At 41.1% G+C, this 25,108-nt stretch overlaps 1 protein-coding gene across 1 annotated transcript in view; it reads right to left on the reverse strand.

Annotated features, from left to right (window-relative positions):
* LOC119246213 (amine oxidase [flavin-containing] A) overlaps positions 1-25,108 on the reverse strand; it is a 65,706-nt gene that overhangs the window by 15,334 nt on the left and 25,264 nt on the right. Inside the window, exons 4-9 of the mRNA XM_037512501.2 lie at positions 16,059-16,163; positions 15,260-15,351; positions 5,666-5,807; positions 2,926-3,078; positions 2,507-2,666; positions 1,634-1,730 (exon numbers count right to left, since the gene is read on the reverse strand). Of these exons, the coding sequence (XP_037368398.1) occupies positions 1,634-1,730; positions 2,507-2,666; positions 2,926-3,078; positions 5,666-5,807; positions 15,260-15,351; positions 16,059-16,163 (749 nt within the window). The remainder of the gene's footprint in view (positions 1-1,633; positions 1,731-2,506; positions 2,667-2,925; positions 3,079-5,665; positions 5,808-15,259; positions 15,352-16,058; positions 16,164-25,108) is intronic.

A 25,108-nucleotide genomic window follows, 5' to 3' on the forward strand; every position in this document is an offset into this window, starting at 1 on the left:
GATAAGAACATTGTGGGGCAATTCTCCAGATAAAACAGATCAGAAATCACTTTTTTAAGCCTGTCTAAATAAGCCTATTATCTGGAAGACACCTGCCCTGTATGTCCTTGTTAGTTAAAGCTGAAGAAAGTCCAGAAGAGCAAATGGCACAATACCTAACTCCCAGGGCAAAAAGAACATCAACGTCTTTCCACCCACAGCTGGATTGGTTTTGACTGACTATCTAAAACCTCTGCCTCAACACTCTGGCTTTCCTCTGGCATATAGATGATGGAGAACTAACAATCCATAGCCTGTATTGCCCAGTGAGGTTAGAGGTCATTCAGTTGCAAGCACCTGCTCTTCTCAGGGAGGCTTGTGCTCTTTTTTATTTTCCCGCCACATAAGTGGTTTCAAAATGCCTCATTGGCAGCCCTGCTGCACAGCCTGCTTTCTAAGTTGGTTGGGTCCTTTTGGTTTTGTAATTCCCCTTAAATGATGCAATGTGCATGAGCTCAACTCTCTCTTCTGCTCCCTAGAAGACACAAGACACGCATTTCCCAGGGGGGAAAGAGGAAACCACTGGTCTCTAAAGGTCACTATTACAGAAGCTGTGCTCTTTTGCTGTGGAACAAAGAGTTCTTTTGTTTGTATAATTTTGAGCAGGGCTACAAAACATGGCAACAGGAGGTTACAGAACTCCTTAGCAATCCTTTTGTGAGAGCCCCACTTCTTTATCTGGATTTCTAGTCTCCAAAGGACAGAGCAGTGTGTGCAGGGATGGGAGATGAGAGGAAAAAGTCTCTCCTTCCAGACACAGAACCTCACCCTAGACCACCTCTGGTGAGGGAGAGCTGTGAAATGATCTACTGGGAAAAGTACCATCCATTCAAGGCCTGGGTTAGCCTCCAAGCGCACTTCCTAATTGGTCATCAATCTTCTATTTCAGGCTACCAATTAACATTTGCTGTGCAGCAGATGTTTGCAATGGAGAAAAGGACAAAGGCCAGAAACCCTACATTGGGAAGGTTTTACGGGAAAAACAGTTCTCATTCCAGAACAGTTGTGGACATTCTGCTTCTAAGCAGGGCTGTCTACCATATCACCTGTGTAGCTGTTTCTTATACTTTGTCTTCAATGTGTAAGTTATTTTTTAAAGATTTATTTATTTATGCATACAAGAGCTGGATTGTGGGCCAGAGGTGTGGGGGGTGAGAAGATTCACCAAAGACAGAGTGGGAAGCAGAACAGGTAGATCTACTGAAATACACTGCTGAGGGGAGCAGCAGGCAAGTCAGGAGAGGTCTGCTGCACCATGTGGGTTAACTCCCTGGCCGGGGATAGAACTCGTGCTGCAGTGGCTGCCGATAGCTTCATAGTGCTGAGATTTAACCCCTTGCGCCACCAGGGAGGCCCAACGTGTAAGTTTTATTGGGAAAAATAAATATATAGGCACAAGTTCAAGATGATTTCTATTTTAGTAAAGTTTCTCAGTGTTTTTATGCCACATATAAACATCACTGTAATATTTTAATAAATGGAAACCTAATTTATTTCTATAGGGTTATTTATCATTGCTTGAGCTCAATTCTGAAACAATATAGACTCTGCCAGCATCCAATCACTTGCATGATTTGGAAAATGCAGGACTTACCCCATGATGGCAGGGAGTGATCCATCTGGCTTAGTGTCATCCAGAGTTATTGAAATTGGGGCTTCCTCATCTTCAATCAACATGCAGCCACAGTAATCTTAACCAGAAGAAAATCCCTAGATTAGACTGACCTCATCTGAGACTTAGGGGCAGAAATTATATATGTATTTTGCTAAGAAAGGCACATCTTAAAATACTGGCCTTTACCCCAACCTTAGAAGCCACTCCCTGTTAAATATACACTAACAATTCAAAGGTGTCTATTCACCCAGACATATGGAAAATGACCCATCTTTGATGACCTTTCCATAAAGGTCACATACATCCAATGCATGGCTAAATTAGTAAGATGGTCCTGTAGAATTCGAAGAAATGGAGATGTATCAGAGGGAGTCAACCCAGGAACCCATGGAAGAAATTAAAGGAAGATTCTGAAAATATGAGCAGGTCACCATATCCTCCTAGAACGTGCCTCATTTCCTTCTCCCCACAAACTGACAGTAGGTCTTATTCTCAATATTTTACAACAAGAGACTGACACTGAACAAGGTGAAAGAAATATCATGCCTGAGGCCACATATTGAATAAGCAAGTGAAGTCCAGGTATGTGTGACTTCAAAGCAGTGCCTTTCCATGGTGGCAATGGCAGCCCTGCAACTGATGTGATCTCTCCCTCCCCTCCCAATGTCAGCAAGGGCTCTTGGGGCAATTTTGTGTTGCCAGGGGCTATGAGGAAATGGACTGTGATTTCTGATCTTTTATCACCAATTTGGAAAGATTATTCATTTTTTGTTTTAGTGTCTAGTATAATATTCCTAAGAAAGTATGATTCTTCCACTAAGTACAATTTAAACATGAATAGCAGCAGCTTACCTTTCTTCTTCCAAAAGGCCTCCTTGTAATACATCATGCACTTGATAACAGCCCCCATTGGGAGACGCTGAATTAGCTGGTTCCTCTCTGATGGCAACATGGGTGTGAAGTGGATCTTAGTGGTCAAGGTTGGAGGGATGGCACTAATGACATATTTGCACTAAAACACATAGATACAAAATACCACCTCAGATGTGAGCCAGTAATAACATAAAAATTAACAGTAATAAACAGTAATAACATAAAAATTAGGCCACTGAAAGGCAACAAAACAGAACAAGGGATGTCAAGACTGGTAATTTCAAAGACTGAGCCAGAAACATGTCAGTGTTTATTATATTACTGCTCAGATCATAAGCAGAAGGCACAGAAGACACAAGGTCTATTTAATATATGCTCTTTTTGATTAAGTGAATTACCTCATATACTTCATGATTCAATGTCTCTATGATGATGATGTTTTCACCTGACTGGTCAACACCGGTGACAGGACAACTCAGCTTTACTCGGTCACCAAGAAGGGCCATTATCCGTTCACTCACTTGACCAGATCCACCTACAAACTTTCGTTCCTAAGGATGAAGAGTGAGAAAGGAAAGGTTATACAGGTTGGAAGAAGGAAAATCATTATTCGCGCTGATTAGAAAACCTCCAGAGGTGGCCTCCCTGTGGCACAGCGTGTTGAGTGCTGCACTGTGAAGCTGTCCGCAGCCTCTGCAGTGTAGGTTCGATCCCAGCTGGCTGGCGAGAATCCCACATGGTGCAGCAAACCTCTCTTGTTGCACCCACTGCTCCCCTCAGCAGTGTATTTCGTCAGTCTGCCTGTTTTATTCCCCGCTGTGTCTCTAGTGAATCCTCTCACCGTCCCGCACATCTGGCCTGTACCCCGGTTCTTATATAAATAAATAAATCTTTAAAAGAAAAAAAGAAAACCTCCAGAAAGTTACAGGCCATACCTCCACACTCTGTACACTTAACTTTGGAGGAGCTAGCACAGAGGTACATTCTACCAGGACACCTCAATCATGCTGTGCACAGCTTCCAGCAGTAGAAAGCCATTACTATTTTACGAAGCCACAGAACACAAAGCAGTGTTCCCTGACATCAGTGCCACCTTTACAATAATGCAAATATCAGCAAGTGTGTAGGCTTTAAGTGCCTATTAGTGCAGTGTATGGAGGGAGCCCTGGGAAAGGAGGGAGCCCTAGGGGACTTTGTTACTTTTTAATTAATTAACCTAATTAAATAATTAGCTCCCTTGAACAGGCTGGTAAGACCAGGAGTGCTCTGCCTCATAGCAATCTGTTATTCTCATCTTGGAAATGGTTCCAGCTTAATCTAGAAGGCAAATTCTTAATTTGCAATTAAGTATTCAAGTTATGAGACTTACAATTCAAATTATGAGACTCAGAGGAGTATTTTTAGACTACTGTAGATGATTTTTTGAATGGTTACAAATACACTTAGATAAACTGAGGCAGAGCCCAACATATGACAATTAGGTACCTCAATTGCACACCTGCAGAAAATGTGGAATGAACAGATATGCAGTGATTTTTGTGCTTTTATAACTGACTATTGTTCTAATGACACCTTTATAATAAAAGGTTCTTTATAAAAATATTCCCATAGTAGTTCAGACCTAAATTCATGGATTTGCTTTCCTCGGAAAATGGCATCATTTAATTTATAATTTGAGGGCCTCCCTGGTGGCTCAAAGGGTTGGGACACAACCTATGAAGTTGTCTGCAGCCTCTGCAGCACGAGTTCAATCCCCCGGCCGGCCAGGGAGCAACCCACACGGCACAGCAGACCTCTCCTGACTCGCCCGCTGCTCCCCTCAGCAGTGTACTTAGCCAATCTGCCTATTCAGTTCCCCACTCTGTCTCTGGTGAATCCTCTCACCCCCCACACGTCTGCCCTGTACCCTAGCTCTTGTACGCATAAATAAATAAATCTTAAAAAAAATTATAATTTGACCTCTGTTTTCCAAGAGTTACTTTGAATTTTAATACAGTTGAAAGACCATGAACAAAATCCATCTTGTTCACGATCTTCTCTAATATTTGTTGAATTAATTACTGAAGGGTAAATCTAAGTTTCTTGTAACAATATTGTGATAACAGGTCATGAACTGTTAGTTCTAAAACTGAACTTTTCTTTCTAAAAGGTCATGTAGAGTTAGGCTAAATGTATCTTGGTTCCTCTGAATGAGGGCCATAAATAAAAAAAATGAGTCAAGATACCTCAGAAAGTGAAATAGGGGTAATGTGGAATTTTGCCTGTAAGTAAAGACACTCTGAAATGCAAGTCTCTCCTGTTTGGATAGATAAGGGTCAAATGAGCAATAGCTCTTGGGGTCAGAAGAACAACTTGGGGAGATGTGGAAATCTCCTAAGAGAGGAGTAATTTACTTAGCAGAGAAGGATGTTTATATTTTGCACTATGGAGCAGAGCACAAGCTAGAAGTAAACTGCTTTTAATAAAACCCCATGCCATCTAGGCATAAATAACAGTCTTAGAAAGGATATTCTCATTTTCTTGATGAAGGAGAATCTGAAAACAAAGAATCTCAGAATCCAGAAAATAAGAAATTAGGACTCTGCGTCTAGCCAATGAACCAACAAGTTCACTCAGCAGTAATAGAAGTGGTATGGAGGCTGAGCAAACACAAGTGGGCAGCAAATATTTAGAATCAAAAATGCAAAATTTACTATTGAAGAAGTAAATAACAGTCACTTTCATTTCATAAGTTAACATAGAAGAGTATCTCTGAGGTACAGAATAGTACAAAAAACTTATGTCTAGAATAGAGATGACTTTAAGTACAGTCACCTTACAGGTACTAGACTTTTTGGGAAATTATTTTAGTAATTGATCTCCTCATATTTAAATAGTCTAATTTTACCTACCTCTCAAAGGAAGGAAATTAATTCTCAAAACCTAGTATTACTTCCAAATGAAATATTCTTTAGTTATGAGCTTATTTTCAGGAGTGAGAAAAGGAAATGGGCAATTTTGCCTTTAGAAGAGTTTGTTGAGATCATGTCACACTACAAATTATTTATGTTTCAAAACACAGAAGCAATTAATAAGATGCTACTGTGGGTGAGGGCAAAACACAAATGAAGTTCTGGCCTAAGAAGGAACACTCCATACCTGGCCCCCATTGGTAATTGAGAATATCCGAGTGGTGCCTCCACACTGCTTCACGTACCACAGGAACCACAGGGCAGAGACTTCATGAGGCTCGGAAGTCACATTGATATTCACAAAGAGAGAGGCAAACTGCCTAGCTGTCCTGATTACACAACAAGAGATGGAGTCAAGCATAAATAGACATGCTTCACAGAAGATATGCTTTTAATTCACAAATTAGTGAGGTTAGAAAGTAATTCTACTGCTTTTGGAAAAAAGAAACTCATAAACTCACTATTTGAAAGAATGCTTTTTTTAACTCTTGGGAAAAATAAGGTTTCCCCTTGCTTCTACAAAATTATGGTCTAGCTCCAAATACACTAATCCCAGATCAGTCTAAAGGGTCAGGGAATAGGGCCTCCCCTGGTGGCACAGGCAGTTGAGCACAGCACTGTTAAGCTGCCCACAGCCTCTGCAGTGCCGGTTCGATCCCGGCCGGCGAGGGTCCCACATGGCGCGGCAGACCTCTCCTGTCGCGCCTGCTGCTCCCTTCAGCAGTGTATTTCGGTCCATCTGCCTGTTCTGCTCCCCGCTGTGTCTCTGGTGAATCCTCTCACCCTCCCATGCCTCTGGCCTGTACCCCGGTTCTTGTATGCATAAATAAACAAATATTTAAAAAAAAAAATAAGGGGTCAGGGAACAATCAAGATATTTGTTATTTAAACAACTAACCTGTCCTCTCCAATTCCATTGCCCCCACCCTGGGTCCAGGTTACCAATGTCCTTCACTTGGGTTACAACAGTGGTGACTCCCCATTGGTCATCCCACATGCCCATTTGTATCCTCCTTCACACTACAGCCAAGGAAGTCATTTAAAAGCACAAAATCAAAACAACCCTCTGCTTAAAATCCTTCAATGGCCTTCATGCAAAATGAAAAATCTTGAATGTGACCAAAATATCTTACACCATCAGCCTCTTGACCAGTTCCCCAACCTCCCATTACATCATGTCATCTTTATGACCCAAGTATAATACAGATTCACTGCTAAAAAATGTCCTTGTTTCCCCGCCTTAGGGCCTTCATAAAAGCTGTCACCTGTCCTCTGAGCCTGGAAAAATACCTAGCCACACCATCTACACAACCTGTCTCCCCTGCTCACTGTGATTCACTGCTGAAAAATACCACCCACCAGATCAACACATACTGTCCACTGATTCTCTGGGGATCATTCCCAGAATAATCCATACCCTACACTATAACCTCACCTGTCCTCATCTGCTGTGGTACATTCCTGGAAGACACCATCTCCTCAGACCACTGTCCTTACTGTCTACCACAATCCACTGTGGCTCATTCCTAGAATACACAATCCTCCCCAGCCATCCTTCTTCCTGTCTACCATCCAATTTGGATCCTTCCTAGAAGACACCAATAATCTCTTCTAATTTGTCCTTATCCACTGTGGCTCATTCCTCGAACATACCATTACACAAGTCTTCTTGTCTCTCCAGTCACCTGTGGCTCATTTCTAGAAGGTATCATACAAGCAAATATCCTGCCTCCCATCATCATCTGTGGCTCTTTTGTGGAGGAGACCACCTCCCCTTTCCCATACCATAATCCTTCACGTTGCCTTCTACTTCCAGTCACAGTGGTTCATTTCTGGATGATACCATTCATCCTTCCTGTTTTTTCACATACATCATGGTTTATTCTGGATTGTGTCATCTATCAACATCATTAATCCATCCTTCCATTATGACACATTTCTGCAACATACCATTCCCTAAAATATTCTCTTTCTTATCTATCCCCATCAGTTGTAGCTCCTTGCAAGAAGACAGCATTTCCCATAGCATCCATCTTCTGTTTCCCCCTCAATCCATCTACTGTGGCCCATTCCTGGAAGAGCCTATCTCTCCACAATTCCTTTCTCCCCCATACCCACTGTAGCTTCTTACTGGAGGATTTCTCTTTCTCACTCTCTGTCTCCTGAATGATACTATCTTATCACATCTTCTATCTATTCTACAACACAATCTCTGATGTTGGCTCACTCCTGGAAGTTACTATCACTCCATACTTTCCACTAATCCTGTCTCCCAACACCTACTGTGTACCTTCCTGGAAGACACTATGCTCTATACAATCCATCCTTCCTCTCTCTCTGTGCCCATTTACTGTGACTCATTCCTAGAAGATACCATCTCCCCATACCCTTCACCCTTCATGTCTGCACCCAATCCACAGTGGCTCCTTTTTGAAGAGCTAATCCCCACACTATCCATTCATCCTGTCTTCACCCCTAGCTCCCAATCCACTGGTGGTTCATTCCAGGACCAACCATCCATCCAACTGTCCATCCTTCCTGATTACCCCATCCATTATGGCTTATTACTGGAAGATTCCATAGCCCCACACTTTCATTTTCCTCCATCTACTGTGCCAAATTCCTAGAAGATACCCACCCATCCTTCTTGTCTCCAATATACACTGTGGCTCATTAATGAAAGATACCATCCCACAACACCCTTGAACCACCCTATTACCTACCTCTAGTCACTGTGTCTCACTGTTGGAAGATACCATGGCCCCATGCCAATCTACCCTTCCCAGTCTACACCTTGCTTCTTGGCTCATCTTAATTGATACAAGAACTCTTTAGTTTATGTATAAAGATTGCTTCAACTAGGAATCTTTCCTTTACCCTCAGACAGGTCAGGGCCCCTGTTATAGCCATTCTCCATACATTACGTATATATGGGTATATTGTCAGTCTATTTTGCTAGAAGATTATAAACTTCTTGAGGATAGGGCCATGCCAACTACTTCATTACCATTCCCCAGTGTTTTCACATCCCAGGCTCAAAATGCTGACTGAACGAACTGTAAGTTAACTCAGCTAATGCAGATTCTAATTGAAAAGATTATATAGGAGCAACATGGCGGCGAGGAGACGCTGCGAGTAAGATCTCCCATTAAAAAAAGTGAATAGGGAGGAAAAGCGGCAGGTCCCAGTGAGAACTGGGACACGGAAGATAAACGGGTGACGCCAGCGAACTGCCCGAAGAAGAAAGTGGCCATAAAAGAGGACTAGAGGGGAGGGAAGCGCAGAACCCTGCTCCCCTCCCCCGCCCACAGAGGCGGCACACTCCGACCGGCAGAGAGGAGGGAAACAACAAACCAAAACGGCCAACAAGAAAAACGGACACAGCAAGCGGGACTGTGAGTGGAAAGGAACTATTGCAGCCACCACACCCCGTGAACGGGAGCTGAGGTGAACCCTGCAGAATTCGCCGCGCGGGGAGCGAACGGCTCCGGGCGCCATTAGAGAAGAACAAAGACCCCCTGAGACGCGCACCCAGCCCGGTCTGCCGGTAAGCTTGCGCGGGAAAGCAGCGCGCTTGGCGCAATTGAAAAGAAAACGCGGACCGGGATCGCAGCGGCCCAGGCCCCCGCGCCTGCGACCTAGGCTTGCGGGGAGACGCGCGGAGGTCCTCACTGAGGTGAAGGTCCCTCCCTGAGTAAGCAGGAACCAGGCGCCCAGGCACGGGAGCCGTGTGCAAAAGGCGCCATTCCCGCGCCACTGAACTGGGCTACAGCCTGTGTCCTGGACCTGAGGGCTTTGAACTGAGACCCGGGGCACGAAATTAGGGGCGTGGGTTCCCCACGACGGTGGGGCACAAGGCAGACACAGCACCCCAAAGCTGTTGAGGTTTACCCTACCATTCCCGCTCTGTTCCCTGTCCCACAGGGTGGGGGGGGGCGAAAAACAGCCCCCCCAAGGACAATAGGAGAGATCTCTGGCGCCACCTAGTGACCAGGAAAAAAAGTCACTAACACCCCATAGAACAGGAAATTTCTTAAGACTGCTTGAAAAGGGCAGAAGGCTTCTGGAGGACCAAGTGGCCAGCCGGGAAGTTAGCCCACCCCACGCCAGGCCCCTTCCGACCAGCAGTCTGAGCCCACAGAGGGAGCAGGCACCCACGTCCGGGGCAGACCGGGGGCGCAGAAGAGTGTGCCTAAAAACCGGAGCGCAGGGACTGCATCCCGCTTCGCCATTTGAGAACAGGGACATTTCTCAGTAAAAAACTGCCTAAAACCAGCAGAAAGCTCCCCCAGAAGACAGAGATGGCTCCTGGAAGAGCCAGAGGGGAGCGGAGAAGTTCACCCAAGATGTCAGTCAGTCCGAGCAACACAGTGTCCCAACGCATACGACAAATTAGAAAACAGACAGTAGGGAGTAGAAGAACCACACGCAACCTAACAACTCCTCAGGAAAGAAGCACACCACAAAAAGAAAACCACTCCCCAGATTGCAACGACAGCAACTTGGAAACTTCTGAGCCTTCCAGAAAGAGAATTTAAAATTGCCATGATTAAAAAAGTTGATAGATCAGAAGAAGGAAATTGAGTCCCTAAAGAGGGGAAGTAAGAGAAATGCAGGAGATCAAAGGAATTAATGGAGGAACTAAAGAACTCTGGGAAAAGCAATGAAAGCAGAATAGATGAAATGGAAGAACGAATAAGTAATCTTGAAGACACAGAAATAAAAAGAACCAAAACAGAAAAGGAAAGAGAAGTACGAAGGAAAAAGAATGAAGAAAGACCTTCGAACTATCTGACTCCATGAGAAAAAAATATAAGAGTTATACGAATTCCAGAAAGAGAGGAGAGAGATGTAGGAACAGAGAAAATATTCATGAATAATTGAAGAGAACTTCCCAAATGAGAAGAAGGAGCTGAAAATTGATATACAAGAAGCAAGAAGAACACCAAACTTCCACGACGAAAGGAAAAACACAGCAAGACACATAATAGTAAGCTCCCAAGAATCCAGGACAAGGAAAAAAATATGAAGCTGACAAGAGGGTAAGAAACAGATAACATTCAAAGGAAAACCAATCGGCTGACATCAGACTTCTCTGAAGAAACACTACGGGCAAGGAGAGGAGTGGAGGGACATAGTCAACAGACTCCAAGGAAAACAGATGCCAACCAAGAATACTCTATCCCGCAAAGCTCTCTTCCTCCATGAAGAAAGAATATGGACCTTCCCAGACAAAGAGAAACTCCGGAATTTCATTGCGACTAAACCCCCACTCCAAAAAATACTACAAGGAATCCTAAAGCCAGAACCTCAGGGACGAATAACAACGAAAGAAGACCAAAAAAAAAAAAAGTTATTAAAAGAATAAATAAATAAAATCAAAGGAAAGACAAACATAATGGCAAATACAGATGCTAACATATCAATATTAACTCTAAATGTAAATGGACTAAACTCTTCAATAAAAAGACACAGAGTTGCAGCCTGGATTAAGAAACAAAACCCAACCTTTTGCTGTCTCCAGGAAACACATTTAGCTACAAAAGATAAAAATAGGCTCAAAGTCAAAGGATGGAAAACAATCCTACAAGCAAATGGGCCAAAAAAGAAAGCAGGAACAGCTATACTTATATCAGATAAAACAGACTTCAAACTCAAAAAAATAAAAAGAGACCCCAATGGTCACTACATTATGATTAAGGGGACAATACTTCAAGAAGAAATAACACTCATTACATTATACTCACCAAACGAAAGAGCACCAAAATATATCAGACAACTGTTGTCCTCTCTGAAAAACAGACATCAGAAAAACAATACGTAGTGGGAGACTTCAACACACCACTATCAACAATGGATAGATCAACAGACAAAAAATAAGAAAGAAACTAAAGCTCTAAATAAGGACCTAGAGCATTTGGGCTTAACAGACATCTATAGAACACTAAACCCAAAAAAAACGGAGTACACATTTTTCTCAAGCGCACACGGATCATTCTCCAGGATCGATCACATACTGGGGCACAAGACAAACATCAACAGATACACCAAGATTGAAATCATACCAACCATCTTTTCTGACACGAAGGCATCAACTAGAAATAAATCATAAAAAAGAAGGCAAGAACTATCCTACTCATGGAGATTAAAAAGCCACACTACTGGAAGACCACTGGACTAACGAGGAGATCAAAAAAGAAATTAAAAAAATTCTTTGAATTGAATGACAAGGAGGACACCAATATCCTAAATGTATGGGATGCAGCAAAAGCAGTAATAAGAGGAAAATATATAGCAATAGAAGCTCACATCAAAAAACAAGAAAGAACTCAAAGAAACAACCTAATCTCGAAGCTCAAAGATCTACAAAAAAGAACAACAAAAAAACCCCAGAACCAGTAGAAGAAAAGAAATAATAAAAACCAAAGCAGAAATAAATGAAATTGAAACTAAAAAAACAATCCAAAAAGATCAATGAAACCAAGAGCTGGTTCTTTGAAAAAATAAATAAATTAGAACAACCCCTAGCCAGGCTCACAAAGGAAAAAAGGAGAAAGCACAAAATACACAGAATCATAAATGAAAGAGGAGAAATCACAACGGACACAGCAGAAATCAAAAGAATAATCAGTAACTACTATGAACAGTTATATGGAAAACAGTTCAACAATCTAGAGGAGAGGACAAATTCCTACAACTCTACAATCACCCAAAGCTAGATAAAGAAGAAATAGAACACCCAAACAGACCAATTACAAAGAGCAAAATTGAAATGGTAATTAAAAACCTCCCCAAAAACAAAAGCCCAGGACCTAATGGATTTACAAATGAATTCTACCAAACATTCAGAGATGAATTAGTGCCTATCCTTCACAAACTCTTCCAAAAAATTGAGAAGGAAGGGACAATACCAAACACGTTCTATGAAGCCAATATTACACTAATACCAAAACCGAATAAGGACAACACAAAAAAGGAAACTAGGGCCAATCTCCCTAATGAACACTGATGCAAAAATCCTCAATAAAATTTTAGCTATCAGAATCAACAAGTATCCATAAGATAATTCACCACGACCAAGTTGGATCATTCCAGGGGCACAAGGATGGTTTAACATCCGAAATCAATCAACGTTATCCAAACACATCAACAAAAAGAATATAAAAAACCATATGATAATATCAAAGATGCTGAGAAAGCTTTCGACAAAGTGCAATACCCATCATGATAAAAGCCCTTGAAATTCTTGGGATACAGGAACATACCTCAACATCATAAAGGCCATCTATGACAAGCCAACAGCCATATCATTCTCAATGGTGAAAAGCTGAAAGCAATCCATTAAAGATCTGGAACAAGACAAGGATGTCCACTCTCACCACTCTTTTCAATATAATACTGGAAGTCCTAGCCAGAGCAATAAGACAAGAGAAAGACATCCAAGGAATCCAAACAGGAAAAGAAGAAGTCAAACTATCACTATTGCAGATGATATGATAATATACATAGAGAACCCAAAATCTCCACAGAAAAACCTAATTCAACTCATCAATCAATTCAGTAAAGTGGCAGGATACAAAATCAACACGCAAAAGTCAGTAGCCTTCCTAACACAAACAATAAATCTGAAGAAGAAGAAATCAAAAAACCACCCCTTTTATTATCGAAACAAAAAAAATCAAATATTTGGGAATAAATCTAACAAAAGAGGTAAAGGAACTATACAAAGAAACTATAAAACACTGTTAAAAAGAAATAGAAGAAGACACAAAGAAATGGAAAGACATCCCCTGCTCATGGATGGAAGAATAAACATTATTAAAATGGCCATCCCTACCAAAAGGCAATATACAGATTCAATGCTATTCCATCAAAATCTTCATGGCATTCTTCAAAGAAATAGAACATTATTGATGAAATTCATATGAATCACAAAAAACCCCGAATAGCCAAAGCTCTACTGAAAAAAAAAAGAAGGAAATGGAGGCATCACACTCCCAGACTTCAAACTATACTACAAAGCCATAATCATCAAAACTGCATGGTATTGGAACAAGAACAGACATACAGAACAATGGAATCGAAAAGAAAATCCAGAAATAAACCACAGATTTATGGTCAACTAATCTTTACAAAGGAGCAAAGACTATGCAATTGGAGCAAAGAAAGTTTGTTCAATAAATGGTGCTGGGAAAACTGGGTCGCTACATGCAAAAGAATGAAGCTTGACCACTACCTCACACCATACACAAAAATCAACTCAAAATGGATTAAAAGAACTAGACATAAGACCTGAAACCATAAAATACATAGAAGGAAATATAGGCGAAACACTACGGGATTTGCACATCAAAGACAGTCTTTACAGACACATCACCCAAAGCAGTGATAGTGAAGAGAAAGATAAACAGCTGGGACTACATCAAATTAAAGAGCTTCTGCACAGCAAAAGAGACAATAACAAAAACAAAGAGAAACCCCACCAACTGGGAGAACATTTTTGCACCCAACACTAATGATAAAGGACTGATCACAAAAATCTGCAAAGAGCTGATGAGACTCAGCAACAACAAAGAAAATAATCCAGTCAAAAAATGGGCAGAAGAGCTAAAAGAAACTCTCTGAAGAGGAAATGCAAATGGCCAACAGACATATGAAAAAATGTTCAACATCACTTGTCATCAGGGAAATGCAAATCAAAACTACCATGAGATACCATCTCACACCAGTGAGAATGGCACATATTAAAAAAACTAGCAACAACAAATGTTGGCGAGGATGTGAGAAAAGGAACTCTTGTGCACTGTTGGTGGGAGTGCAAACTGGTCCAACCACTATGGAGAGCTGTGTGGAGATTTCTGGACCTACTAAACATAGAGCTTCCATATGATCCAGCAATTCCACTCCTAGGTATTTACCCAAAGGACACAGAAACATCAATTCCAAAGAGCACCTGCACCCCTATGTTTATAGCAGCACTGTTTACAATAGCTAAGCTTTGGAAACAACCCAAATGCCCAAAAATAGATGACTGGATCAAGAAGATGTGGTACATATATACCATGGAATATTACTCAGCATTCAAAAAAGATAAACACATGCAATTTGCAGCAACATGGATGGCGCTGGAAGGGATCATGCTCAGCGAAATAAGCCAAAAAGAAAAAGAAAAATACCGGATGGTCTCACTCATAGCAGGAATCTAGAAAACTTAAATAAGGGACCAGGAAAATGAATATAAGAAAGTGAAAATCAAAATCAACAAAAAACTATGAACCAGAGACACTTTTTGGGGGGTGGGGGGCGGGAGGGGAAGGATTGGGTCAGAATGGGGCGTTTGCAATTGTATGGGGAATATAAAATAAAATTTAATATTTAAAAAAAAAAAGATTATATAGATTATATCTTCATTAATAAAGACTAGCTTCCCAGTTTCATATTTTTCTATAAACATTATTGAACTACTTTTTAAATATCTTTGATAATGTTTCTGTAGCTGACATATAAGAATCTAAAAACACAATTATTCATTTCACTGTGAATCATTCTTTCATATAAAAGTTCTATTTCATTCACCTCCTTTTCTTATGTTTTAGGTTCATGTTATGCTCAAAACTGTTCTGATGTATCTAAAATGTGTTCAGAGCTGCTATTGATTGAAAGTTCATTAGGTTTCCTCTTAGCTTTTTCCCTATAAGTTATTAAGGAAAACACTGCAGCTCAAGATAGGAAAGAAAAGATCAAAAGGGCAGAGAAAAGTAAATTTTAAAGTCAAGAGTACTTTGTCCAGCAGATTTTTTCAATGAGATCTTTCATAGTCATTTTATCCCATTCCTCAGCATGGGGGGCATCCCACGGTGCATCAGCTGGGATCTGCAGAGAAAGAAGGGTCCACATTTAGGTGTATTGGTTACTGCCCACCACCTTGTCTTGGCCTCATAGGAACCTGTAAAAACTGGTCTTTCTATATTGGAATGTATGATTGGCAGAATTCTATGTATATATAGTGGTGAGGTTAGGGCTCCTTGGATTCTAAGGCTTAATGCTACTACAATAATAATGATAATAATGTATTAATGTATGTGTAAACTTTATATAATGATGAGGACAATTGAAAGCTGACAACCAGTTTAAGTTCCTAATTTAGGTTTGAGAAAGTGGTGTTACAGAGCCTAAGACAAAGTGAAAAAAAAGGGGGGGGGGCAAGCAAATTTTTCTCACCCTTATTACCTACAATGATATCCCATATGGATAAGACAACTATCAATAAGATACTTGGTAAAAATATGTTATGTAAAAACTCAGTGGCATGGAGTTCAAAGCACTCAGCCACTAGTAACAGTCATTGAGTTTGAATGCTGGTTCTCTTGCTGTGTGGTCTCAAAGAAATTGCATAACCCCTTGGCACTCATTTTCCTCATCTGTAAAGCAGAAATACTGCCAGCATGGCAGTGATGTTGGGTGCACTGGAAATTATATGCATCAATGTCCAGAACAACATTCCTTGCACTGTGAAAAGATAAATAGTTGCTACTGTTATTTTAGTAATAGGTCATGTGCAAGCTAAACATATACTTTACCTCCTTTCCCATGTTATCCATCGTTCGCCATAGATTGTTGTAATCCAGATATGCAATAGGATTCCAAACGGGAGGAAAGGCACCCCGAAAGGGGTAAGTTTTCCCCTATAACATAAAAGCAAAGAATAATACCTGAAATTAGGGTGGCATTCTAAAAACCCCAAACCTACCAATCTCCAACCTCAGAGCCATTTTCAAAGTAAATACTGTGTCACAAGCATTACCTCTGATAGAAGGAAATGTATTTTACCTATTCAGGCCCCAAATTTCAAATGATCAGCAAAATTTCCCTTGGATCATGTTAGTTGTATATAATTTATGGGAAATAATATCTTTAAACCTATTTCTACTTAGATAGAAAACAAATTAGGGCCTCCCCTGGTGGCGCAGGTGGTTGAGCGCCATGCTGTGAAGCTGTCTGCAGCCTCTGTAGCGCTGGTTTGATCCCCGGCAGGCCAGCGAGGGTCCCACATGGCGTGGCAGACCTCTCCTGTCCTCTCCTGTTGCACCCGCTGCTCCCCTCAGCAGTGTATTTCATCAGTCTGCCTGTTCTATTCCCAGCTCTGTCTCTGGTGAATCCTCACACCCTCCTGCAAATCTGGCCTGTACCCCGGTTTTTGTATAAATAAATAAATCTTTAAAAAAAAAAGAAAAAGAAAACAAATTAATTAAAGGTAGCTCATTCTAGTATCTAATACTGATGAATATTCTCCACTTCTGCTTTTTTATCTAATTTTTTTTGAAGGATGTTCCTACTCAGATGAGGGGGAGAATGACTTGGAGGACTGTCTTTGGGCCATGTAGAGGACTGGAATATATCAGAATGTGTTTTAAGGTTTGCATAGGCAAAATAAAGACTTGCTAGACTACAGATATGCCCTAAGTTAAGAGTCAAAGTATTAAAAATGTGGAATGGTGGGCATTTGCCATTTTTTGTCACCCAGCATCTGTTGCCCTTTCCTAGTAGTCCCTGGCTTCTTCTTGGAAACTGCTTCTCCTCTGTGGATAGCTGCATAGAAAGGATGGTCCTGGGGACCATATCCCATTACAGAAGTCAATGGGTTAGATCCTTTCTCCTTCATTCGGGCTCCCAGAGTTGCCAAGCTGTGAGCTGTGGTCTGAGCGTGGTCAATCACATGCTTCTCATCGGACTCTGTCTCTGGAATTAGTCATCCACAGACAAAGAAACTTGACTTTGGGTTCTCCTTCCCTGTGGCTGAACGCTGAGCTGATGCTTCCTACTACAAAAACCACTGCTCTGGGTTATCCCCTAACTTGCCAAAACTCTCCTGGTCTCTCACCATTTTGCAGTTTCCCGTACATTCTGTGGGCCCTCTGATACCCTTTTAGTAAAACCCTCTAAGTTAATTTCTACTGCTTGGTACCAAGATCTCAAAGATGAAGACAGCTATTAGCCAGCATTTACTTCATTTCAATTATGTGACAGGCACTGTGATATGCAGTCAGGGAGGAGGGTGAATCCTTAAGAGGCCAGGTTTAGGTAATCTCCGAGGCCATATTTCCAAATTTAATTCTTTCTTCTTTAAAAATAAAAAAAAAATGTAAGTCTTTATGAGTTCAAAATATCATTTACTAGTACAATTTTGCAGAAGAATTTGACTTTTTAATTGAATAAAAATATTCAACATTTGTAGAAAGCCTACTGTGTGCACTGCACAATATTAAGAGCTGTGTTGGATTTAGCAAAGGTTGTTAAGGCAGAACTCCTGACAATCAATGTAGGGACATAAGACATGGCAACGTTTGTACTCATCCTCATACATGTGCATACATGCACATGCGCACATGTGTGCACACACACACACACTTTAAGACTTAATGACAGCCATTTGCAGATTATGGAATCTGATTTCTTATCTGAAAATGCTATGTTGTAATGCCACAATACAAGTTTCTGAGACTTCAATCCTTTATCATCACCACTACCACCATCCTCACCACTATTACTAGCATTTACTGGGATCTCTCTCCATGTCTGGCACTGTACTTAGCTCTTCATATGCACAATCTCATGCAATATACACAATACTCATGTAATATTCACCCCAGAACTATTAATATTTCCATTTTATAAATGAGGAAACTAAAGGCCACTGAAATTAGCTAGGAAAAAGGGCCTCCCTAGTGGCATAAGAGGTTAAGCACCGCACTATGAAGCAATCCGCAGCCTCTGCAGCCTAAGTTCGACCCCCGGCTAACCAGAGAGCAACCCACATGGCACAGCAGACCTCTCCTGTCTTGCCTGCTACTCCCTTCAGCAGTGTGTTACAGCCAATTTGCCTGTTCTGTTCCCCACTCTGTCTCTCGTGGGTCCTCTCACCCCCCCACATCTCTGGCCTGTACCTCAGCTCTTGTATGCATAAATAAATAAATCTTTTTTTTTTTAAAGAAATTAGCTAGGAAATAGTAGAACAAAAATTTCCTGTTCCCAAAGTATTTGTTTATAAACATTAATCTTCCCGGCTTCCTATATGGTTGGTGGAATGTTGAGATAGGCTTGTCTTAGAGAAATCCTAAACTTCCCAACTAAAAGAAAGAGAACTTTAAAATATGAAACGTATAAATCTTTCACATATATCTCTCATGTTTCTAATGAGTGAAAATGGAGATTAAGAAGCTCTGGAGTATAAGATGTCTGCTGAGGAAACAGCCAACTTTGGAAAAAGTTGAAGCACATTCGGAGAGAAATATGCAGACATTTTACCCAGAACAAAATAATAGCTACTGGGAAGAGTGAACCTGCGGTTAAGTAATAACTCATGGACAGGCTTCAGAACAGCTGGTTCTTGTTACAACTACTCTCTTCATTAAACAGGGAAAAATGTACATTTTCTTCTGCAAAATGAGTTTATACTCAAATAGTAGCCCCAAAATTGATCCTTGCTTTGAAAAAAAATCAACTTAAATATGCTCAACAGCCTGAGCCATTAAGGAAATTATAATAATTATTCAACAAAATATGCACTACATTCCTAACAAAGATCTTCACAGGACAATGCCAACCCAAGTGTGATTTTACATGTGGTCCTACAGATTCCAAGATCTTGATAAATAGAGGTGGCAGGAGAAGCTCGGAGTTCAGGGCAAAAGGAGTCTAGCCAATCTTTTAAGGAATGGGAGCCATGGGCTATTACAAAAGAAGATCATAAAAACCCACCATGACATTAATTTTTATCCTGTTGACAGAGGTTAACCAAATTGATACAGGGATTTCATTTATTAGTTTCACTCCTACCAGTTTCTGGCTTTTCTGCTCTATTCCACAGAAAACCTAAATCTGCTGAAGAAATGTTTATGTATGGGAACAGGCACCTACATGTCACCTCTTCCTTTCTCACAATCCCCTGCTTCTAGACTAGACAACTTGTAAGTACTTTTTTAAGTGTGTGAATCCCTAAAGTAGCCCAGTGGGAGGGCCTGGAGATATCTATTCCTGTTGTGAAAACTGCGTGCAAACTAGAATTTCTTGGTCTCTTAAATGTTATTCTATGGATTCTCACAGAGCTGTCATCAGTTTCTCAATCCTAAAACCACTTTTCGGCAAGAAATGACTTTACATCCTAGTGTGAGATATAAATGCTGATAATACATCCAAATGACTGCTGCTCTTTAAAAATAAAAATTTTGAGTAAAGGTCAAGTTCATTGTATTTCTATACCCTGAAATCTTACCACCCTTCCTTAAAGTGGCCTTTAATCTCTAAAGGATAGTATCTTTTGACACCGCAGGAATTGTTCATGCCAAATAGAACACAATGTCCCTGTAATTGTGCACAAAATACTTAAGTCCTTTTGAGAAATCACATCTTCAATCTACCAATATTCATAATAATGGGAGACTATTGCCAGGAAATCAAGAGTTTATGGCTCCCACAACATTTTGTATTATTTGTCCTATAAAATAAGCCAAGTTTATAGTAAGCAAGAAGCATATTTACTGTTGGCACAATGGACAATTTCAGCGCTGTGTACTTTTATATTTTAGTTAAACAAAAGGAAGTCAGTGTTATTAAAGAGTATCATAGGCCACTGAGGAAAGCTGCCAATTTTTTTTCCTCTAATCATCTTAAAAATAAACAGACATCTTCTGGATTGCATTAGGAATACGTCTGTACAACCCCATGAATTCCTTGGAACCCATCTAGTCCCACTGTTTTGTGACAAGCTTGTAAGAAAAATATTTTAGTGGTTTCTCTCCAAAAATTCATAATATTGCTCTAAATAAAGAAATCATCTAAAAGGAGATCCATTAAATAGGACGGTAGTATTGTACTATATTGGTAGTTAGAAAAAAATCACGTTTTTTTCCTCTTTGCAAATACAGGCAGTGAAGCCTTCTTCAAATATGCACAGCTCTACTCAACCTAGAAAAAACTTTCATGTTTGACATGGAAACATCCATCTCATCATATTGGTCAAAGCCCAAGTCTCCACCTAGTTCCCTTTCTTCTAGGCACCTTTCCTTCTCCCCTCTACTGACTCCCTTAGGGGTCCAATCCTCTGCCTTCTTATTTTTCCTCTGCCCAATTTTGCCTAGGGACCTTATTCACCATCTGAACCCGTTACTACATTTGCAAAGTGTTATGGTTCGCATTTTCCATGTGTCTGTTCCCTCTATATTTTGAGTGCCAAATTGTTATCTACAACCTCTTATGTAACTTCAAGGGTGGACAACAGATTCTTGAGTGTTTGTTCATGACCAGATATCTCATCTTGTTCTCAGCCCTTTCTCTCATGGCATGCACTGTTACCAACTAACAGAAGGGTACCTGAGTTGCACAGTCCCATCTCTGGGAAAAGAGAACCAATAAATTCGGACATAAATGATGCCATAGCATCAAAAATGAAGGGTTTCAAAAATGAATGGTTATGCCATCTTTCCCAAGGGACTCCAGTTATATGAGGAAATTAAAAACAAAGCAATTAAGATAGAAAGAGTATGAGTTCTTTTGCAGACTCTTGGATAAGATAGTCAACAGAGCACTAAAAAAATTTCTCTTTCACAAATGTCATTAACTCAGGAGAAATAGGCAGTTAGAGAAAAGGTAAAAATGTTACACTGTAGGGCAAATGTCCTAAAGGACAAACGTTGACTTTAACAGTTTTATTAAGATATCGTTCACATACTCTATAATCCACCCATGTAATGTGTGCAATTCACTGAGTTGAGCAATCATTACCATAACTAATTTTAGAAAATTTTTGTCACCCCAAGAAGAAACCCTTACTCTATTTAATAGACACTTTCCATTGTCCCCAACACCATTTAAAAAAAAAACTACCATTTTCCAAAGCAGTTGCACCATTTTATATTCTAACGTGCAATATAAGAAGGTTCCAATATCTTCATATCTTCTACATCATTTGTTATTGTCTGTCTTTTTTGATCATGACCATTCTGGTGGGTGTGAAGTGGTACTTCATTGCAGTTTTGACTTGTAGCTTTAGATGAATTTAGCAAGCTCACTATGTCACTGAAGATATTCAGATGTCCACATTATATATATATATATATATATTTTATATTTAATATATATGTAGAATGTGTGTGTGCATGTGCGTGCGTGCATGTGATTTGTTTTACCCCAGCTGGTGCCTAGCAGAGGCAGAACCACAGTTCATGTCTCCATGCTCTTGATTCAGACTCCCCTGCTCCTCATCTCTCAGCCTCAGTCTTCATGTCAGGAAGAGTAGACCCGCAGTGCCATGGAGCTAGATAATCCACCAACAGTCTATTAGGGTGAGCTTCTAAGGCTGGGGGTTGCAGGCATGAGTGAATGCTCATCTGAGAGACACATGGTCCCAAAAAGGCCACCTAGATGGACACACTGGAAGCCATTTCTGCTTCCTCTGACCGACTAGAGCCTTTTTTCCCATTGCCCATGGTACCCTGCATTTTCTTTTCTTTTCTTTTCTTTTCTTTTAAGATTTATTGGTTTATTTATACAAGAACTGGGTACAGTCAGAAGTGCAGGAAGGTGAGAGAATTCACCAGAGCCAGAGCGGGGAACAGAACAGACAGACTGACAAAATACACTGCTGAGGGGAGCAGCGGGCATGGCAGGAGAGGTCTGCGTGCCATGTGGGTCCCTTCCCCAGAGGCCAGGGATCGAACTGGCACTGCAGAGGCTGCGGGCAGCTTCACAACCCAGCACTCAACCGCTGCGCCACCGGGGAGGCCCGGTACCCTGCGTTTTCTAAACTGTATTAAGTTGATACGTGAACATGTCTCTTACTTTCTCAACTAGTCTCAATGCACCCAAGCAGGCCTATGTCTCACCTATTTTAATATTTCCTACATTGCCTTGTAGATAGTACACTTTCAAGAGTACACTACTACACTGCCACTAGGTAAATGAAGGAACAACATTGAGTAGAGCACAAGAAGTAAAATGAAATTATTTGTACAACTAGCTAAAACTGCAGTGCTCTGTGCTGAATCTTGGGCCTGGACCACATGGGTCAGAGAGAAACACGTCAGAGAACAGTCAAGGTGGTCAAGGGAAAAGCAGAGTTTCTTGCCAGTCAGGTTGTTAAATGAGTGCATTCACCTTGTATATGCTGGTGAATGGGCAGGTGCGGCCCTGCCCTCCACTGAACGGTATCACCTCAGTGATGGCTCCTGCAGTCAACATGGTGGAGACAAGATGAGGGCTTGCCATGGGAGGGAGGGTGCACCACTCCTCATCAGACCCTTAGCACAATCTTCCCAACATTTGAATATTAGAAAAGTTATTTCTGAAAAAGCTACAGATTTGGAAAAGTCACAGACACTCAGGAATTTTCCTTTGGTACTTGCCCAAATAATTATGCAGAGTAGCGACAGCATCCACCTCTGTGTGCCAGGGTCTACTTTTATCACCAGCTGCTGGTCAGCAAGTATGAGCCAGCAGTGATTTCTCCCCATTGTATCTGAAGCCTGATGTTTTTTCAGAGACATTTATCTGCTTGATATGGCTATGGAAACTAGGTCGCTGGGTACTTTGGCAAACACACAAAATTAAATCTCAGCCTAGGTTCACAGTGTATAATTTGAGTCTGACAAATTACATGAGAGCTATGGGAATGAAAGGAAATGACTAGTATTCAGCAATTGTTTTCTTTGTTGTTTTTTTTTTTTTTTTAAACCTGACATGAGAAAAGTCTGTTAAGTGGAAAGGCTTCAGTTCCACAGCCTTCAGGATCAAAATGTTCATTAGATTTAACTATAATTAACACTCAAATTTGGGCCTCCCTGGTGGCGCGGTGGGTGAGTGCAGCACTGTGGAGAAGTCCACAGCCTCTGCAGCATGTGTTCAATTCCCGGCCAGCCAGGGAGATACCCAAATGGCGAGGCAGACCTCTTCTCTCTCGCCCGCTGCTCCCCTCAGCAGTGTATTTCAGTCAGTCTGCCTCTTCTGTTCCCCACTCTGTTTCTGGTGAATCCTCTCATCCTCCTGTGCATCTGGCCTGTACCCCCAGCTCTTGTATAAATAAAATAAATCATTAAAAAAAACAACACTCAAATTTTCTTCAGTTCCTAGGATTTTCTTCTTCTGGTTGCATTAAATTCAAACACAAAGCAAATAATAATAAAATGACACACTATGAAAACAGTACTAGACTGTTCAAATATAAAGCATCAACATTATTGTTGTCTCTTTTCAGTTTCAAGTTTTGTGCTTGCTAAGGCTAGTTATCCACCAGGCTTTGACTTCTCCCTTCTTGCCCCACCCTTCTTCGCTCCTTCCATTTCTATGGGACCTTGAACATTCTCTTGTCTTTGAATTAAGGAAAACTGTCGCTTACTAAAACTCTGAGGTCCACTAGGTTTTCATGAAGTATCTATTCATTGAGTGTGATAGAGCAGTTCAGGCTTAGAGACTGAACAGATATAGTAATATCAATCCTGTTAAGTGTCAGGACAAGGCAATGACAGTAAAGACTTTCTGGCTGGGTCAGTGTGTGCTCATGGGACAGTGTGTGCTCATGGGACAGTGGAATTGCACTTCTTTAGGATGTGGCCAGAATGGACCGGGTATGGGAGCCATAGGTCAGCAGAGGACATTTAAGGTTTCAACTATTAGAAGAATATGCTGCAAAAGTTTGAAAGTTTAGGACCAATGATTAAGCCTTTTGGTTGGGGTAGAACATATGTGTTTTGGGGTGGGAGTCAGGGCTGCAGTGAGGGGGAGTGGGGAGGAGTTAGAAAGTAAAGTGTGGGAAGAAAGAGATTTTAACCTCAAATTAGCACTGCATTTCAAGGTGAACGGTCAGAACCTCCAGGAGTGGGGTTATCATGGAGGCTAGAGAGAGATCACTTGAGGAAGCTGGTTATGTAATATTTCATTCCATTCTAAAGTAGTCTTTTCCATTAACCAAAATGTCAAGGCCCCACTTGAGGAAGTGATTGCAAAGTGATGAAAATTCTTGTGTATAACCTAACAGCCTTTCTATTCTGCTAATGAAGACCAGTCCAAGATGGGAGTGTGACTCTAGACTACCTCTCAATCAATGATTAGGATGTGTTTTTATAGTGAATTACTCCCCATTAAAAATGAAGGGAAGGCAGATGAATTCTGTGGATGGGTGATGGTATCACAACAAAGTGAATGTACTTATTGTCACTGGACTGCACACCTAAACATGGTTAAGATGGTACATTTTATGCCATAAGTATTTTACCCCTTTTTTAAAAAAGAAAAGAATGGTAGGGGAAAATCTAATAATTAAACTCACTTAGCCATATGTTGGGCTGTTGCTTCAACTGAGTAAAAATGTTATTTTTTAGAAACTAAATCTGAGGGCCTCCTTGGTGGTGCAAGGGGTTGAGACACAGCCTATGAAGCTGTCTGCAGCCACTGCAGCACAGGTTCGATCCCCCGGCCAGCCAGGGAGAAACCCACATGCCACAGCAGACCTCTCCTGACTAGCCCGCTGCTCCCCTCAGCAGTGTAGTTCGGTCAATCTGCCTGTTCTGCTCCCCGCTCTGTCTCTGGTGAATCCTCTCACCCCCCACACCTCTGGCCTATACTCCAGCTCTTGTATGCA

This window comes from Talpa occidentalis, unplaced genomic scaffold (assembly GCF_014898055.3).
Source record: "Talpa occidentalis isolate TD23 unplaced genomic scaffold, MPIMG_talOcc4v2.1 talOcc4.15, whole genome shotgun sequence".
NCBI classification, from domain to species: Eukaryota; Metazoa; Chordata; class Mammalia; order Eulipotyphla; family Talpidae; genus Talpa; species Talpa occidentalis.